The sequence below is a fragment of the Pinus tabuliformis genome, chromosome 8 (genome assembly GCF_031772625.1).
Source record: "Pinus tabuliformis cultivar Carrire ecotype Pingquan chromosome 8, CPIR1, whole genome shotgun sequence".
NCBI lineage: Eukaryota > Viridiplantae > Streptophyta > Pinopsida > Pinales > Pinaceae > Pinus > Pinus tabuliformis.
The window spans coordinates 1403331857-1403352899 of record NC_142294.1 but is presented as its reverse complement, the minus strand read 5'-3'; the positions used below and the strand labels follow the sequence as shown (position 1 = coordinate 1403352899).

The 21043-nt window shown below is 39.5% G+C and overlaps 1 protein-coding gene across 1 annotated transcript in view; it reads left to right on the top strand.

Moving 5' to 3' along the window:
* Positions 1-21043, top strand: part of LOC149240801 (uncharacterized) — a 113989-nt gene that overhangs the window by 70874 nt on the left and 22072 nt on the right. The window contains exons 3-4 of the mRNA XM_089373840.1: positions 9290-9526; positions 9665-9712. Of these exons, the coding sequence (XP_089229966.1) occupies positions 9290-9526; positions 9665-9712 (285 nt within the window). The remainder of the gene's footprint in view (positions 1-9289; positions 9527-9664; positions 9713-21043) is intronic.

Sequence of the window (21043 nt, the reverse complement as noted above, 5' to 3'; positions counted from 1 at the left end):
ACCAATTTCTTCATGTACACTCAAATTTAAACTTGTCATAGTGCTTTTAGGCTAATCATTAAGAGTAATAGACCTCATATATGTTAAGGATCACTCATTTGTACTTTTTCGTCATCACTCTTGGATTTTTGCCTCTTCTTCACATCTTGACTGTAGGAATTTACAGGGTAAGTTCCTCAGACAGAACACCAAAGGACACCGCTCACAAACAGATCACAGATCAATACACCAGTATTTTGACGTGGTTAAAACCCTCAAAGAGGGAAACAGTCCACGGCCTGAGCCAATGTGGCCACTTCAGGCAATTTATTAATAAAAGAATGAAAATTTACATATGCTTCTCTCATAGACAGATTACCCTACAAATGATCCTCCATGCTCTTTAAATAGAGATCATGGACCAATCGGGTGTTAAGCCACGGATCAAGTGTCGGTAATACCGAGGAGAGAATGAACCGTCGGATCACTACATATCATGACCGTCGGATTGTAAGTTACAAAATGTACATAGTAAAGAAACACACTTTACCTAACTCTATACCTAACTCTGTACTGGACCAAGTTGTACTTAACTATTTCCTATGTGTCGGAATATCCTAACATCCCCCCTTAAGAACAACTTGGGATAGGATTGAAGGATTTACAAATATGACACAATAGGAGAAGGAAGGAGGCACTAGAGCCTATCCCCCCTTAGTGACAACTTCCTGAACTCCAACTATAAATCGAAGTTTAGTGAACTTCGCCTCTGTGAGAGCCTTTGTAAAGATCTTTGCAACTTGATCATCTGTTGAACAATATTGCACTTCAAGAACATGGTCGTGAATGAGCTTTTTGATGAAGTGCATGTGCAGTTCAATGTGTTTGCTGCGCTGATGTTGGACTGAATCTTTGCATAGCTGAATGGCACTTTGATTATCACACCAAAGTGTAGTCGGATGCTGCTGCTGAAATCCAAACTCTGACAGGATCTGACGAAGCCACAAGGCTTCCTTACTAGCTTCTACGTCACCACGATATTCTGCTTCTGCTGAAGAAAGAGAAATGGCACCTTGTTTCTTGCTAGCCCATGTAATAGGTCCTGAACCAAGAGTGAACACATAACCTGCAATAGACTTTCGATCATCAGGGTCACCAGCCCAATCGGAATTAGTGAAACCAACCAATAGAGGAGATGCTTCGGCACTGTAATGAATCCCAAACTGAACTGTACCTCGAACATAACGAAGTATTCTTTTAGCTGCTTTCCAATGACTTTCACGTGGGTTTTGCATAAACCGAGCAACAAGGCCAACAGCAAAGGAAAGGTCAGAACGAGTATGGGTTAGATACAAAAGTTTTCCTACAAGTTGACGGTATAAGGTAGCATCAACTTCAGGAGAAGTACAAGTGACTGAAAGTTTGACTCCAGACTGAAAGGGAGAAGGGGCTGGCTTACAGTCTTCCATGTGAAAGTGGCGTAGAATATCACAGGCATACTTGGACTGAGAAAGGGAAATACCTTCCTTGGATTGCAAGACTTGAAGACCGAGAAAATAATGTAAGTGTCCTAAGTCTGTCATTTCAAACTTCCTTTTAAGGCTAGACTTCACATGGTTTATAAGGTTGGGATCACTACCAGTCAGGATAAGATCATCAACATAAAGAACAAGAATGATAAGAGACTTGCCCACTTTCTTGGTGTAGACAGTATTGTCAGAATGATACCTAGAGAAGCCAGATCCTAAAAGAAAGTTATCCATTTTGGCATACCAAGCTCGAGGAGCTTGCTTGAGACCATAAAGGGATTTCTTAAGCCGACATACAAGGCTGGAGTCTGTTTGTATAAAGCCAATAGGTTGTTCCATATAGATTTCTTCATGCAAGTCCCCATGCAAGAAGGCAGATTTAACATCCAACTGATGGACTTCCCATTTGAAAGAGGCAGCAAGGGAAAGAACAAGGCGGATAGAGTTCATTTTGGCAACAGGGGAGAAGGTTTCAGTATAGTCAATGCCTTCAACTTGTGAAAAACCCTTAGCAACAAGACGAGCTTTATGTTTATCAACTTTCCCATCTGGTCCATACTTGGTTCTGTAAACCCATTTGCATCTAACAAGTTTTTGTCCCTTTGGTAGAGGAACAAGATCCCATGTATCATTTGCCAATAATGAATGATATTCTTCATTCATAGCTGCTTCCCAATCTGGATGGCCTGAAGCTTTTGCAAAGGTGTCAGGATCATAATTCACTGAAGCTTGAGCCAGTAAAGAAGAGGCTCTCTCGAACTGAGAACGTGTACGTCGCTGATCTGTAGGATCACCGGCAAGATCACCTACTGCATCCCGAGTAGCACGGACCCATTTTGGAAGCTGAGGAGCTGAAGGAGGATCCTGAGAAGGTGGGGGAGGATTTTCATCCTCGCTTTCATCATCTGAAGAAGAAATATTTTCAAAAGTAGAAGAGATAGGGAGAGGTGGCACATCCGCCAAACTAGGCTCGCAGGCCGATATATTTTCATCAAACTTTACATCTCTTCTAATGATAACATTTTTGGACTTAAGTGGAATAAGTCTACATCCTTTGACATCTTCAGAATATCCAACAAAAATGCATTTTTCACTCTTTGGTTCTAAAGCTTTATGTTTCTCATCTGGAATATGGGCCCATGCTTCACTTCCAAAAACACGAAAGTGACTTACATCTGGTTTGTTTGAGCTCCATGCTTCTTCTGGAGTGATATTCTTTAAAACCTTAGTAGGAGTGCGATTTATTATGTAATTTGCACAGTTAATTGCTTCTGCCCAATAATTAAGACTAAGTCCTTTAGATTGAAGCATACAATTAGCCATTTCCTTTAAGGTGCGATTCTTCCTTTCAGCTACACCATTTTGTTGTGGAGTATATGGAACAGTATGTTGCATTTGAATTCCATTCTCAGTGCAAAAGTTGATGAATGTGTTTTTAACATATTCTCCGCCATTATCAGATCTTAGCTTAAGAATTTGATGTCCAGATTGTTTTTCAACAAAGGCCTTAAAGGCCAAGAACATGTTAAATACTTCACTCTTGAGTTTTAAGAAGTATACCCAAGTGCGTCTGGAGAAATCATCAATGAAAGTTAAGAAATACTTGTAGCCAGAGAATGAAGCAACTGGAAGTGGACCACATAAATCACTATGCACGAGCTGTAAAGGGGCTGAGGCGTGCCAAGAGGCACGTTTTTCAAAACTGTCCCGATGATGTTTTCCGAGTACACATCCGGAACAAACACCATCTCTTCAAGATACCATTGGAAGACCTGTCACCATATTTTCTTTACATAGATTCTGAAGAGAGCGATAGTTTAAGTGACCAAATCGCCCATGCCAAAATTTGCTCACTTCATCATTATGAGCAACAAATACTGAGGGAAGATTTGATGACCCAAAGTTGTGAAACTTATACAACCTTGTAGAATCATCAGCAATGCCAATAGCTAAAATCTGTCTAGGATCTCTTAGGTCCTTAATTACAACATCGTGAGGTGAAAATTCAACGATTTTACCTTCACCTGACTGGGTTATTTGATATACAGATAGAAGGTTGCAGGATAAGGTTGGAACACATAATACATCATTAAACTGACCATTGTCTAGATGAACAGTTCCAGTCCCTACAACACTAAGAGATCTATCATCACCAACATATATATTTTTGGTGTTACAATCATTTAAAGAAGAAAACATGGCTTTGTTTTTGGCCATGTGATAAGAAGCTCCAGAATCAATGAGCCACTCATGAGAATGAGAAGAAGAAGATACATTTAGTGCATAGCCAGACCAAGATGCTTGACAACCACATGCAGAAAGTGCCATTCCTGAAGATGAAGTTGAAGTTGAAGATTGCTCCAAATGGATGTTATGCTTCTTCATTGCTGCTTCCAAGGCTTCTATCTTCTTAAAGCATTTGGATTCTAAGTGGCCATCTCGATTACAAAAGTTGCAATGTCTATCAGTCTTCTTCCCTTTGTTTTTATTTGTCTTATCATTTTTGTTAAGATGATTTTTCATTTTGAGGCTGAAATTGCTTAGGACCCTTGTTTGGTTTAGGACCATTCTTTTTAGGATACAACTTCTTAGGATTCTTTGGATTTGGTTGCTGCTGGGCGGCTAACGCTTTCTTAGAAGAGTTTCCAAGATGAAGAAGACCAAGGTGTAAGAGTTTTTCTTGTTCTCTTATTAAAGAATCACAAAAGGAATCAAAGGAAGGGAACTTGTAGGTTTGTCCTTGAGAAATGAAGGCTTCTCTTGTAGAATGGAAGGCGGAAACAAACACAGAATAGGCTGGTCCCAACTTAGTAAGAATGGAGTAGATAAGGTTACTATCTTCTTTCTTAACCTTAACACCTTCCAAGAGAAGTCTAAGGGTCTTGAACTTGGACAAAAAATCTTCAATGCAAGAAAAATTATTGGGGTCCAATGTAAGCAATTCATTTTCAAGTTGATGGGCTTTAAGTTCATTTTTAATTCCGAAGACTTTAGTAATTTTTTGCAGTGCTTCATCAGGAGTATCAAGTTCTGCAATATGGAATCTAAGATCTGGAGAAATAGACATCCCTATCAACCCACGTGCTTGGTCTTCCCTATTTTCCCATTTAGCTGCCTTATCTTCATCTTTCGGTTTGGTCTCTTGGCCTGTGGCTATTCTGTAAAGACCTTTACTTCTAAGTAAATCCACAATGTAGGACCACCATTGGAAGTAGTTAGTGCTATCAAGAATGACTTGGCATGGACTTTCCATTTTTAACAAAAACTGAAGCTGTAGATGCTGAAACTAAGTGTACCAATGGAAAGAACTCGAAAAATTAGGCCGTTTAAAAAAAAACGGTTCTGAAAACGGCTTCCTGATGAAGAAGTTATGGCTTTTTGAAAAAAAATTGACGAAGTCGCCAACGAAGTGCGGGAATGTGTGGAAATGAAAAAAAAATCCGCCCCCACAAAATGGAGACTTGAACCCAAGACCTCTACTCTCATAAATTAGCTTTGCACCAAGTGAGCTATACAAAAAGTTTGAGAGAGAGAGAGGGGGGGGGGGGTGATGCTTTGGGTTGCGTGCTTGCTTTGAGAAAGCTCTTTTTCCCTACAAAACAAAAAACAAAAAACCCAACACGGACATACAAAAAAAACGAACCTTGTGGCTCGAAGTTAGCTTTAGCCGGAAACTAAATATTTTCAAAAACGAACCTTGCGGCTCGAAGTTAGCTTTAGTCGGAAACTAAATATTTTCCTCAATGTTTCTGATTTTCCGAGATCACACTAAGGCGCAGCGGAAAAGAGCATACGCATGAGAAAAATCCTTCCTTTCTGTTTCTGATTTGCCCAGATCGCACAGAGTCGTAGGGCAAAGAGCATATGCAGAAATGAAAGGTATAGATCCGGTAATAAAAAAAGCTAAATAAACCGAAAACGAAATAAATAGAGAGAAAATAACTGTAAACTGCAAATAAACACTGTATACCTCCAGATCTTAAAAATGACGCAGCTAGGGCTATCGAAAACCTTTTCGCGTGAAACGAAAGGGGTTCCTCACTGGAACAGATGCTCCCAACACAACAGAGCAGTCCTCTCGGCCCGAAAGCAGTCAGAAACAGTAGATCTAGGAAACGGCAGTCGGATGCAGTTCTACCGGCTTCAGATTTGGATCACCAATGGACGCGACCCTCAAATAGATCTGATACCATGCAGGAATTTATAGGGTAAGTTCCTCACACAGAACACCAAAGGACACTGCTCACAAACAGATCACAGATCAATACACCAGTCTTTTGACGTGGTTAAAACCCTCATAGAGGGAAACAGTCCACGGCCTAAGCCAACGCGGCCACTTCAGGCAATTTATTAATAAAATAATGAAAATTTACATATGCTTCTCTCATAGACAGATTACCCTACAAATGACCCTCCATGCCCTTTAAATAGAGATCATGGACCAATCGGGTGTTAAGCCACGGATCAAGTGTCGGTAATACCGAGGAGAGAATGAACCGTCGGATCACTACATATCGTGACCGTCGGATTGTAAGTTACAAAATGTTCATAGTAAAGAAACACACTTTACCTAACTCTATACTAGACCAAGTTGTACTTAACTATTTCCTATGTGTCGGAATATCCTAACATTGACTTAGCCTTGGGTGATGTGATTTTTACTTTGCTATTGCTATTGAAGATTGGTTTTTGTCTTGGAGATGTCTTTTTGGGATTGAAAGAAAGGGTATTTCATGGAAGGATTGTAAGTTTTATTGATTTTCATGTAATTAATCATTGCTAAGGTTTTCTTTGTTCCATGTTTAAATTTATACTATTTATGGAAAATATGGGTCAATTATTACATGTTAAATATCTCTTCCTTGAAATACATAAGGAACCTCCTAGAGAGCTTCTCCTATTTGATTTCTCCCCTCACAAGAAAGATAGTTAGGGTTTGTACAAGTGAAAACAAGAGATTTTCCCCCTTACTCCAAGCATTTGTCCATTATCTCTTGAACTAGTTCTAAGTACTAAATAAGCATTGGCATCCTTGGTGTTGGTCACAAATCTTGAAAACATAAATATATTCCCTCTCTTTTATTTTCTAAGCCTTTCAAGGCAAGCTACTAGGGCATTTTTGTAGGACCAAATTCATTTAGAGCATTAGTGGATCAACAATGGAGCTAATCAACCTTGAATATAACCTTGTTGTTCCCTTTAAATCAATATCTGGCCTTTTGCATGATTAAATTTACCCTAGAAGGGCTGATGTCATCTTCCTCTGAGCGATTTGTGCATTGGAAAACCCTAACTCTAGCTTTGGCTTCAACTTAAGGCTTAATTTGAGGGTTTGCCTTATTCTTTTGTTGATTTTACCTTTTGTAAACAGTTTCTTTGTTGCATATATGCCTAGACACCCTTTTGTTGCTACATATCTTGAAACCCTAGGACATACGTGTCTTTTCTAGGCTTGGTGTATGATATGCTATTCCTTTACAAGAAGAATTGTGCCTTGGTCCATGGAAGAGTGTCTTCACCTAGCCTATATTTATATTCCTTGAACCATATAATCTAGAATAATCTTTAGCTAATCACTAGGAAGCCTCCATTGTGGTGCAATTCCACTAGAGACCAGGAGGAAGATTGTTGAGGTGACAGTGGCAATCTCCCTCATTGTTGCAACAAGGTCTGGCTTTTGCCTTGTGAGGCCTCTTACAAGGCCTGCTAGATTCTTAGACAATAGACCCTATTCCTATAACTTTCAGAAACAATTAGATGCGTCTTTTGAAGCTTAAACTTTCTATCATGTTTTCTTTTGAGTTACATTTACAATAGCTATAACCATGCTCAATACTATGCTTTAAGTTGAAATTTAGGCCTCTCTGAAGTTGCCATTTCTATTTGGTTTTTGCACTTTCTCTCCCCCCGCCCCCCCAAACACACACAGATATCCTTTATTGTAACGTAGCCCAATACCCTCTATGCGTTGTTGAGGATATGCAGTTCTTTTTTAAACCACCACATTTACACCAGTTTTTTTGCTTTGGTACCATAATTTAATGTACAAAATTGCATAACTAAGTTGTAGCCAATGTTTTTACATATAATTTATGGACAACAACAATTTTGCGATGGAAATACATTTCCCATAAACAATTATTCCACAACCCATGAGAACATTCAGCCATCTCAACGTAGAAAAGATATTTTTGCCTATACATTGAATAATAACAGTTAGTACATGGCAATTACAAATTTACAACATCATTCATATGCATTTACCAGGGTATTCATATACAGTTCTTCCACATACATATAATTACATTCTCTTCATAATTATGGCCCCTTTTGGCACACCAACAAGGCCATTTATCTCAAATTGGCATGGTTGGAAATTAACTTACATGATAAAGGTATAATAATGCCCTTTGCAATATAATATATGGCTTTAACAACGTATAGTTCTGAATATAAATCATTACTCAATAGCCTAGCATGCATTCTTGATCCTATTGTCAATTTCCAGACTTGCATCTTCAGGAAAAAGCACAATAATTCTCATATACAATAGGAACAACAATATTAAACATCAAGACATTAGTATCAAAGTTGATAATTCTTATTAGTCATCAATTGCACTTAGGGAAATAGCTTCATGGGAGCATTTTCCACCTAGCTACAAGCACTAGCTTGAGTAGGTACCAATCCCATGCCAAGTAATGAAACAACAACGGGGAATTTACAGGCTGTAAGGATAAGATTTCCTCACTTGGGCCAATTAATTATTTAAGCCATAGGTTTTACCTCAGCCCATGTTTACAACAAGATTTACAGCTAGGGAACTTACCTTTTAGTACATTAATTCTACAACAATCCCATTTTCCAACCTCTCTTTCCCCCTCAGATTTGCAAAGCACAACAGGACTCTCTTCACCGCAAAATAGTTCCTCAAGCTATCCCACTTCCCACCGACACTACAATGTGAGATGGCCAGGAAAATCTCCAATGTTGGAGCCAGGAAATATCCTCTGTAGCAATTACGAACACTCACGGCAATTGTTTTCCACGTACATGCATAATAACTAGACTTATTGCAACAGCATACCTCTAGGCACAGTGCAGTGTCAGCACTAATAGAAAAAAGACCAGCATTATCTTAGTGTATACGAAGGTTCTTACTATGTAGTATGTACCGACATGGTAGCATTCTCCTCCGTTGTTTAGCATACCTGCATCTTCGACTACCAGCACCTCTTTCAGCATATGCACATTGTCTCTAAGCAATACCCGAATGACATTCCCTTCTATGATTCCCCCCCTCAAGGAGAGAACAAATGAATTATTTTTCCCAAAGGTGGAATTAGTCCTTTCCCAAGGCTTGCATGAGTATATGACTTGCATGGAAACCACATTCTCATTCGTAAAACTGGAAATTAACCTAAAGTTAATATATAAAGGATATGAAGGCTTGGGAGCTATACACTTGGCAACTTCAATAAAATATTATTTTCTTTACCACCCCCTATTTCTCGTCTCATTATTTCATTGTCCTCATGGTGCTCCAAGGGAGATATAACTCCAAGTATACATTTTTATATTATTGTTATTTTATATAAATTTCAAGATAAACACACGTAAACCACTTACCCACTTACCACATATTTACCTTTTATAATCATGCTTGTAGGGGGCATTAAATTTTTTGTTAATTTCATTCTAATAGAACTTTTTAATTGAACTTGGATTCTTCGCATAGATTGGAAGCTTATTTGTGTAATAGTTCTTGTTACTGTGGGTAGGCAACAGAGTTCAACACATATGCTGATATAGAAGCAGTCTACGATTGTCTAAGAAGAGACTATGGAGTAAGGCAAGAAGATTTGATTTTGTACGGACAGTCTGTTGGAAGTGGGCCCACATTACACTTAGCTTCCCGTTTACCAAGGTTAAGAGCTGTTGTTCTTCACAGTGCTATTCTCTCAGGCATTCGTGTTCTCTATCCTGTAAAAATGACTTTTTGCTTTGATATCTTCAAGGTAAGTTAATGGCATTTCAACTTAATTGTATATGTGGAACTATTTAATTAACTGTTTCATATACTTAGGAGTTGGTCAACTTCTGGTTTATAAAAAGATGTCCAGCAATTCTGAGCAAGGATGACCTTAAATGTGCAGAATATTGACAAGATTCAACTCGTCAAATGCCCAGTACTTGTCATGCATGTAAGTTCTTCTTCTTACATGCTAAATTGTCTTTACAATAGTAGCACTCCAGTGTGTATTAAAGTGTCATTAGCCTGGATAAGTACGAAATCCTAAGTATAAACATATTGCTTCGGTAAGTATTCAATATTATTAGTCTGCTGTTATTTTTCATATTCATTAGCATCTCATAATCTATGTTTATTGCATAGCACAATCAAGAACCTTGTTAAGTCATCAGTTTCATATAGAAAGAATGTTGCAGCACTGGCTTTTGAAACCGTGCAATGGTGACTTCATCCACTGCAAATTAGAGTTTTTTGTTGGTTTTTGACAATAGTTTATTGAACATTATCTGATTAACTGCCCCATAGCCAAAAAAATTGTTGGCTAGTTCAACCTTAATGTCTTGCCACAGTTTTCAGTTTCTGTTTTGATAGTTGCTGAAGAGTGAAGTTCTATAATGGTAAAATAAAATTGAACATGGATGGTTGAGGGCTGGGAAGGGCACGATATACAGTGGCACTCATACAAGAAATAGATTAAACTTTGTATGGCCACAAGCAATGAAACAATGAGGTAGTGCTATGATGACCTTCATAATGTCTAATGTATTTTATGGATTTCAATTTTACTAATTGCAATATTCATGGTACAAGTTTCCCTTTTTTTATCTCAAAGGTTTAGATTGTTAAGGAATTTCTCCTTATCTTATATCTCGATACCATATTGGTTTGTTATTCTGTCTCCTTAATAAAATTTGTAAACTTTGACTTGAGAAATTCAAGCTTCCTCTTGATGGATTCCTCAAAATTTGAACATCTCTGCAACCTATTCCCTAATGTTGTGAATAAGAGAATCATTCTCCATTGGAAGCACAAGCTTGTGTAACAAATGAATGGTTATGTTTCAAAGAAATATTTTTCATGCATCTTCTTCATTCGAGAGAAATGACCATCTTCTGGACTTCATCTTAGATTTGTTATCATGCATGCATAAAATGCTCTCCCTAAACCTTTTCAAATTGATGTCTGAAAATCCTATTCGATATATTTTTGGGCACCATTCCCTTTTCCCTCCCGCTTTTAGCCAAACTGGTTTATGCTTTCCATCCATTAGTCTGGTTATAATCCTCCATCTTTTCTTTCGTGTCTGGGCAGTTCCTGGCAGGGTGCCCATGCTTGTAACAAACCCTACAAACCAAACAATTTTATTGGAATCAACAGCTTGTCAAGAGGCGAAATCTAGGAGGATTAGATTCACAAAGGCTGGCAGTTTTCTTCCAAATCAATATCCACGTAGATCTCAGCATATTATATCGCCAAAGGGCAATCTGAAATCTTGCTTTCTCTCATTCACTGAATGTCATCAGGAATTTTCTAAGGTAATTCAAATTGATCAATCTAGTCAATGTGACATCCCAAAACTTGAATGGAAAGATAAATAGCATTGTTTTTGACACCAAAATCTCATCCAGTGTAATGTTCCAAGCAAGGCTTCTAGCGATATAGAGAAATTTTCAACTTTTTCCAAGCAAATGTTTCCAAAACATATTTGCAAATTTCTTTAACAACTTTCTACAAACAGTTAATGAGCAAAATCTGGAAAAAATATTTCAAGAATCCATACACCAGTCTGTCAATAATTTGGCACATAAATTGGAAGAGGCAATGTCTGATCTTTATTAAAACAATTTTTCATAGATTACAACTGGGAGAAAAACACATGGGAAACCTTCAGATCTCAAGGTGAATGCAAGCAATTTCTCCAAGAGAGCTCGGCCTTCTCAAAATATCAACTGCTAGAGAAACAAGACTCGGCGCAATGGTGTTTCCTGATTCTGCTAGTGAAGAATCACACCAAGAAATTACACACAGCTCCCCAATAACTGAACGGCCACTTCTGATATTGAAACTGTAAGCTACAGCCAAGCAAATAATCAGCTTCCCTGAGAATCCAAGTGCTGGAAATGATTATGAAGCAGATACACCAGAGGTTCTATCCTTCCCTTGTAGACAGAGATGGGAATGGATGATTCGATTCTCCCTTGATCAGTCTGCTCCAGTGACAAGATCGTAGCCCAATGGATATTATAATTGGAGTCAGCCTTTCAAATATTCAATGTTCCCAGGTTTGGCAATAATTTGGCCTCAGAAATTAAGGTCAGTGCACAAGACTTTTGGCCTCCTGAATCATTGACAATGCAAAAATGATCTTGGCCTTATAAACTCACTGCCAATGCATCAAGAATGCATCCTCATATAACTCGCTCTCTGACTGTTGGGATGGCTGGAGAATTATGGCAATTTGGCTCTTGAAAACCCTTGATCCACCAGAAGGAATAGTACGGCTCCCGGCATACACAATCGATCTCAATGTAGGCCGCTCGATCTGATACCACTGGCTGGAAGAAGGTAGTTCTCGGCCTCTCTTAATTTGTGTTGCTTCCAAATAGAAGTTTCGGCCTTGAACATTTCTGGTCCAACAAGAATCGACTCCTCAATCCCGGCACTTTCCTCTCACAGAAAACATTTTCACCCTTGGAGTAAAATGAATAATGCTGCTTGAAAATAGCTCTTGGCGCTGAGAGATCTAACACTCGAATGGCAAGGAAACACCCCAGAATTTGCCTCTCTAATATTGTTATTGATCTCCTAGAAGAATTATTGCACTCGACCCTTTGTATTGAAGAGGCAGACCTGCAAATACAAATTATGATGCGAACATTCTCCTGCAACAGATTCGATCAGATCTCAGAAATAATCAAAGGAGGAATTCCACTAGGGTGGCAAGTGTTGTCCACCGAAGATGGAAAGAATCTAACTAGGGTGGCAAAGATCCACCAAAGCTAGTGTGTGGGTCTCACCAAAAACCCTTGAAAATGAACTCACTTGAGCTCCTTACCAATAGCAGATGATATGATGGAATAGACTGATCGATCATTGAGCTCCCTTCTCCTTTTATAATCTTACATAGAGACCTTTTCAAGCTTCCAGATCTTCTTTTAATATTATTTTATTGAAGAAGTCACTTTTCTCTTTCTAAGTGACTTTTGGCCCTTTTTAAAAATAAAATACTTTTTGCCTCTTCTTTTATTTGTTATTTACCCTTTTATTTAATAATAGCAAAATTGGGTAAATTTCCATGGATCTCTTAGATTAACTTTTCCTTCTCACTAGCCTATTAGGAGATGACTAGGCAAGCGGAAGTCATGTCTCTAGCTCATGAGATAGGGGACATTACAGTCCTCCCTACCTGAAATTGCTTGCCCTCAAGCAATTTTAGTCCTGGATGCTGCAATATTTGTTCGCCCTCCCATGTAGCATCTTCTGAAGGCAAATCTTTGCAACGCACAAGGTATTCTTTGATCACTCTGCTTGTCAACCTTCTTTCGCATACCTCCAGAATCTCCTCAGGAATTAATACCAAATGTCCCTCCTCATCCAAGGGAGGTAGCTCGGATGAAGTGACAACCTGCTGTCCAACTGCCTTCTTCAAGCAAGATACATGGAACACATTATGTATCTTACTTCCTTCTGGAAGCTCCAACTCATAAGCCACCTTTCCTATCCTCCTGACGATCTGATAAAGTCCATAAAACCGTGGTTTAAGCTTTTCTTCACTCTTCTACTTGAGGGATGATTGGCTATATGGATGCAGGCGTAAGTAAACTATGTCTCCCACCTTGAAGCTCCGCTCTATTCGATGCCAATCTGCATATATCTTTTGCTAATTTTGAGTTGTGCGAAGGTTGTCTTTGAGTGCTTTAAGATGTCTTGGCACTCTTGGACCCAATCTCTAGCCATTGGGGCCCTAGTGTCTCCAAAAGCCATGTCCACAAAGGATAATGTATCATAGCCATAGAATGCCCTGAATGGTGTCATCCTGATTGACATGTGGTATGAAGTGTTGTAGCAGTATTCGCCTAGATGTAGCCACTTCACCCATGCTCTCCGCTGCCCCGAGACATAATTTCTCAAGTACCCCTCAAGCCACTTATTTACTATCTTCGTCTGTCCCTCTGTATGTGGGTGATAGCTCGTACTAGGAGTAAGTTTTGTGCTCACTAACCAGAACAACTCCTGCCAAAAATCTCCCATAAACCTACTGTCTTTGTCACTGATTCTGGTCTTGAGAAGACCATGCAGTCTGAAGATCTCCTAAAAGAATAACTCTGCTACCTAGGATGTTAAAATCCTAGAGGGAATCGCGAAGAAATGGGCGTATTTTGTAAACCGGTCCACTACCACATATATGCAATCCTTGCATTGCACTGAAGGCAACCCTGTAATGAAGTCCATAGAGATGCTTTCCCATTTCTGCTCTAAAATAGGTAGTGGCTGCAATAGACCTGTTGGGTGTGAATGCTCCTTCTTATTGTGCTGGCAAATGTTGCACTCACGAACATACTTCTGAAGGTCCAACTTGAGGCTTGTTGTTGTACAAACTAGCAGGCCTAGTATATAGGCTAGAACTAGAGGGCACAACAACAATTTGGGACAAAGGTCCACAGTCATGACATCCTATGACCCCTTCTCTTCTTGTATTTTCACCGACAGGAGGAGTCCCAATAACCCTCACCTTTGATCAATGTGTCTATAATAGGGTTCGAAGTGAGGCAAGGATGGTTCATTTAATGGAAAGGCTCAATTGACGTGTGAGCTTTCGGAGAAGCTAGAATGGATTTCCATGAAAAACCCCTTGAGAGAAAGACTATATTAGAGCTAGGGTTGGAGTATGTGATGGGATAGGAGTTCATCCAAGGTCAATGTAGTCAAGAGAAAAGGTTTTGAATGATGTGCTACTAAATTACAAACCTTAAGGAATCCCCAAGTCAAAAGCAACATCAAGGGTTCCCACTTAGTATGATGGCTAGGGCATCAACTATCTTGAGATTCAACCGTGAGATTTGCCTCAAATTTGGCAGAGTGCTAGAGGAAACACCAACGCAAAAGCTCGTCCAATTGGTTTTGCGAGAGCTCACTCCAAATGAAATTCGTACCAAGCCCTAGAGAGGCTACCTATCCTTGAAAGGACTAAGAAATAGGATGAGAGATAAGGTGAGGATAAAGATTCTTCGATGAAGATATGATCACCAAGGATCCCAAACCTAGTGCCTTGTCAATTGGGAGAAATGGAGTCAAGAGTTACTTTGATCAATAACTTTTCTCTATCAAGTGTTGAAGAATGTAACTAGGTTGGGTCTTCATAATTGTACTTGAAGTCAAAATGTAATATATTTGTCAAAAGAAAGCAATTTTTTTAATATTATTGATTTAATTGACTTGTTAAAGCATGGGTTTCATGCTTGGGTCAATTGTTATAGGTCAAGCCTCCATTGTAGGCTTTAGGATTATTTATTTGGGTCAAAGTCAATTTGTTTATTGGTCAAAGACTCCTCCATCAAATTCTCCTTGATCATCATCAAGTCAGCCTCCTCAAAGTCTCCTTCAAGTCTGCCTCAAAGGAATAATCATCAAATGAACTCATGTTGGCCTAAAACAAAGACGCATCTCTTCGTGATCCATGTCGGCTCATTTAGGATGGACATACCACTATATATACAAGCCTATGATCTTCACATTCCACTAACACAGAAGCTCAGATTTTAGAGAAGTTTTCGGTGATCACACTGAATGTTTTTAGTGTTACTACAATCTCGCTGCTATTATATTTCAATGCAAAATAAGAGATTAAGTCTCACCACAGTGCCACAGTCTTAGTAAAGGATTTTGGTGCCATGTTATCACAGGTCTCGGTCTAATTACAGTGGTGAAGATCTCGATATTTTTACAGTGATGAAATCGTGAGGAGGTCTCGGTGCATTATAGTGATGGGGTCTCGATGCATCTACAATGGTGAGATCTCAATATAATTATAGTGATGAGATCTCGGTACTATCTCAGTGAATTAGGTTCGGTACAAGGTTTGGATGCTATGACAGTGATAAGGTTTCAGTGTTGCCACAAAGACAAGAATTCGGTACCCTCTCAGTGACAAGGACTCGGTGCTCACACAGTGACATGGATGACAAACTGAAGAAGATCAAACACAGAGATGAAGGATGACTTGATGGAGGGAGTCTAGTCTAGTTTGTAAGGGTCTTGGTTGTCTCATCTTGAATCTACTGAAGGAAGAATTTTAAGCGGGTTTTCCCCTAGAGTGGGGTTTTGCCTTGGCAATGTGCCTACATCTTGTGTTCTCCTTTTATTTGTTTGGCATTAGTCTTGATGATAAGAAAAGATAATTCGAGAAGAACAAATAATAATAATGAAAAACATCACAAGTTAATGTCAAGATGAGAGAAATTGTTTCACTGCCACTCTATGGATTTCTCAACATCAAGGAGACCTATGCAACTTCGCTAGCCCTAAGGAGGAAGCTACACAACTACAACAGATATTTATACTTCGTTGACAATTATTGGTGGAGTTTCAAGGTTGCAATATGCAAAACAAGCCTCTAGGAACATTCATTCACATTATCTATGAGTAATGCATGTAGTACATCCAACAATCCCAATGTTTATTTATTTAATATATTTAATATATATATATATATAAAAGTCAGGTCCTTAATCTAACTAACTTTTATTTATATATTTATTTAATATATTTAATATATATATTTATATATATAGATATATATATGGATATAAGTCAGGTCCTTAATCTAACTAATTCCCATACAAGTCACGGTTTTTTATTAAACTAATAGCGTAATCATCATCTCTTTCTTATATAATCTAACTAACTCCCTTTAAATTATCATTTTGACTTTTTGACTACAGTCCCTAAGTCAAAATTAGCCGTTGATCAAGATAGCCGTTGGAGGCTCTGCTCAGACTATTTAGCATGCAAAGCTGGATCTGTTTCTTCAACTTGTCCTGACGATGAGCCACACTGGTTGGTTCGAAACGCGTCGACAAATGTCTCTCTTTATGTGATTTACGCCGAAGTTCTACTTATAAATATTATGGATCACAGAAGCCTCAATTCAACAATCCCAGTGTTCTCATAAATTCACATCATTAGGGCACATTCAAGAGCATGACATAATATTCCATACATTAGACATGTAACAATGTAAAGATGTAGTATTAAAAGTCACTTACAAGATAATGAGAATATATCCATCAAAAGTCACTTACAAGATAATGAGAATATATCCATCCATATTGCAAAGAGAAGCTCCAAGACAAGATAGCAATATTTCCACACATCAAAATGCATCCAAAACATCCAATTTTGTCCAACAATTGTAGGTCCTAATTCTTTTTACAAGAGAAGTCGAAATCCAAGTGATTATGAGATACAAATGAGGCTCTCCTTTATTTATATGAGCTTTACAAGTTCGAATTAGCCTAATTAGCCTAATTAAGCCCCTAATAATATTTTAATGTGCAAATAACATCTCTTTTGGTGACAAGCCCACCAAATAGCTCAATAAGTGAAACATAAGCCATCCCAAGAGGGCCAAAATAGTGCCAAATGGAGTAAGAAGGGTTGTTGGAAGGCCAAGATGAGTCCTCTAAGTGCCATGATGAAGAGGAGGGCTCCATAAATCATGATCAAGAGGGTGGCCCCTTGATTTCCAAGCAAAACATCTTGTGGTGCTCCCAAGTGGCTGTGGGGCACAATTAATGGTCTCATGGGTCTCCAGTGGCTCAATAACAAGTCGATGCTCCATTAGTGAGGGCTAGAAGATGATACATGCTCTGTTGTGTTTCTTCAGATGAGACAAAACCCCATTTGGGCCCTGGATCAGCTGCTAAGTATTGGGTGCAAATGTGTGGCTGACTAGGAAACATGGTCCAAGTGCATCATCATCCCTATATGGATAGGGAACGAACAAGTAATGTGTGGTGCTGAAGAAGCCCATGTTGTGGCAATCAATGCTTTGTTGTGGTGGAGGCCCATGGCTCTCAACGTTCACCCTACAAGTGCCATTATGACCCTCTTGAGGGCTTGGATCCCGTATAGGGAGGCTAATTCCAAGATGGAGGCCCACCTGCATTATTGCTACAATGAGGGAATCCCACACCATGGGTATGTGAATGTATGAGGGAGCAGTCGTGTTACATGAGTTACGTCGACCTTTGTTTTTCCACCCTTCTTGATATGCCTTTTTCCTTCTATTGATTTTTCTTTCTTTTACTACTCAAGGCTCTAGGGGATGAGAGCATGATGTGTATGATATAGCAGTGATTACCCCCTAAGGTTGGGTAGTTCATCGCCCACCAGGGGTTGGGAATATCATGGGTTCCTTAATGATGCAGGGAGCACCCATAGGGGCCCTAGGAACTAGGGTGATGGCCATAGTGATAGGGTGTAGAGTTTGTGTTAGGCTTGTGCCCATGTGCTAAATTTTTATTTCTCGACCATCTTTTGCATTTTGTGGTACATTTCCTGTTGTAAGTGGCCAAATTATGCTCTTAACTCTTTTTAGTTGCATCAACCTCTGGGGCATCGTTCCAGGCTCGACCCAAAGTGTGGACAAGTGGAGGGGAGGCTAACACCTTGTGGACCCAATGGACAAATGTGGATCCGGATGGGAAAAATGTAAAAAGAGCTTGTAATGAGTGAAGGGGAGCGAAATATATGGTGTCAAGAAGTGGGACCACGCAACCGAAATTAGGGTTTCCCATGTAGTGCCACTCCTAAAGCTGTAGCCCATAGAGGAGATCCCACTAGACTAGGATACAAGATTGACCCCCAGTTTGGGACAAGGGAATAAGAGCACAACCCAAGCCCATTCTTTCCGCCAAATCCCGCCACTAATTCATGCCCAAACGTGCCCAAGAAAAAGCAAGCATAAACACCCAATAACATAATGAAAAGTCATACCTTCGAGGTTGGAAGGCCCATCGTCTAACATACGATCATAACAAATAGGTAAGGGCACACAATGGCTGGCTTAGGTGGTGGAGAATGGTGGCACATCGAGCTCTTTGGTGGTTGCAAGGGACTGCTGACTGTTGGCTAAAGACAAATCTAAGAGAAAATTTCTCCTATAGGGGTCACCCACTGGTGGTGGGTAACAAGGCCCTTCCAAAAGAATCTCTCCCTAATCGCCCTATAGGTTTTGAGGTAGCCTGGATGCCCTGCAAGTGGAGAATCATGTACAACCTATATCAACTTCTCCTTCAGCTGCGATTTTGGTACCAAATAGACTTTGTCCTTGTAGTAGATGATGTCCTGCACCACCTTGTATCTACCATCTTGTATTTGTCCATCTAAGATCTCACAAGCCATCTTGTTCTTGGAGTACTCCACCAATAGTTGGGACTTCCAATGCAAAGATGAATCCATGAGGGAAAATACTTCATACTTTCTGGATAATGCACCTGCCACCACATTATGCTTTCCTTTGACAAATTCAATCTCAAAATTGTAAGCTTATACCTTGCTCACCCACTTCTGCTGCTAATCATTTAGCTCATTCTGATCTAGGAAGAATATGAGATTGTTATGACCGGTTTTGACTTTAAAACGGTTACCACCAGATACGGTTTAAATTTGGCTATTGCATGCGTGATAGCGAGCATCTCTTTGTCATATATGAAATAGTGATGCTCATAGTACCTAAGCTTCTAACTCTTGAAAGAAATAGGACGCCCATTTTGCATCAATACAACTCCAATCCCTTCACCTGAAGCATCACACTCCAAAAGAAATGGCTAAGGAAAATTAGGCAAAATTGAAACATGGCAAGAACTCATTACCTCCTTAAGTTGCACAAATGCCTTATCTGCAACATCAGTCCAAGAAAAACGTTATTTCTTAGTCGGATTTGTAAGGGGAGCTCCCAATTGTAAAAACCCCTTGACGAATCATTTATAGTAAGTGGGGATACCCAAGAAACCTCTCGGCATAGTCACATTCTTGGGAGTGGGCCAATCAATGATAGCTTGGATCTTGTCCTAGTGCACCTTTACTCCTTCCCCTCCAATCACATGCGCCAAATAGAGCATCTCTGTCAAATGAAACTCACACTTGGACAACTTGGCATAAAATTGATGCTCTTCCAAGATCCTTAATACCTCCTCCAAGTGCTATAGGTGCTCCTCCCAAGTCCTGTTGTAGACCAAGATGTCATCAAAGAAGACTAGCACATACTTGTGTAACTGCTTGTTGAACACATGGTTCATACAAGACTGGAATGTAGCAAGTGTGTTGGTCAACCCAAAAGGCATAACCAAAAACTCATAATGGCCATAATGACATCTGAAAGTTGTTTTAGGAATATCCTGCTCCCTGACTCTAATCTGATGATAACCCAAGGGAAGATCAATCTTGGAAAAATATTTAGCCCCTTTTAATTCATCAATCATGGGAATTGGGTATTGATTTTTTATTGTCTTCTTATTCAGTGCCTTGTAATCGATACACATCCTTAGGGACCCATCCTTTTTCTTGATTAGGACCACCGATGAAGCAAATGGGCTAGAATTAGAGCGTATATGGCCTAGTCTGAGCAGCTCCTGAATAGTCTTCTCTATCTCATCTTTGTATGCTCTAGGGTGCTTGTAGGGAGTGGTGATGACTTCCTAGACGCCCTCCTCCAACTCAATGATATGCTCAAAACCTCTGTTAGGTGGTATCCTAGGTCTAATGTCCCCAAACACCTTCTAGTAATTCTGTAATAGAGTTGTGATGTCCACTGGATACTGCTGGCACTGATTCTCTGGTCTCTTCTCTGACACTCTGCATTCTACCGCCCACTCAATGTCCCCATGTCGGAAAATTTCTTCGATCTGATTTAATGTCATTGTCTTGGGAGGGTAGGTGTGCATGCCTCTTAGCACCACCTTTTTTCCATCCTTCATAAACTCCATCTCCATTTGCTGGTGGCTTTTGGTGTATCACCCAATAATGCTAATCCATTGGACTTCCAATACTACATTACTATCAGGGACGGTAGTTACGGAGAAATCATATGTAACAATATAGTTTCCCATTGTCAAACTCATTTTGGGAATCATCTTGTTGCATTGCATGAACTTGTTTCCTGCAATGGCTATAGAGAATCCCTCAATCTTTGTGGTAGCTAATCATCTTCTAGCTACATAGTCAACAACATTGAAATTGTGGCAAGCCACACTATCGACAAATACTATTGCCTTTTGTCCTTGTATGGTTCTCCAAATCTTGAGGGTAAGATACCGAGGAATGCTTGAAAGTGAAGCAATGATACCACTTTTTTGTTCCCCTGGTTGTGGCTCATCCTCCACTTCTCCAGGCTCCTTATGGTCCTCCTGCTCATCTCCCTTGTCCTCTCTATCAGAGAACACTCAATATAATGAGCCTTCTCCTTTGCAGTGCATTGATGCCCTGGTGCCCATGGTTCTTG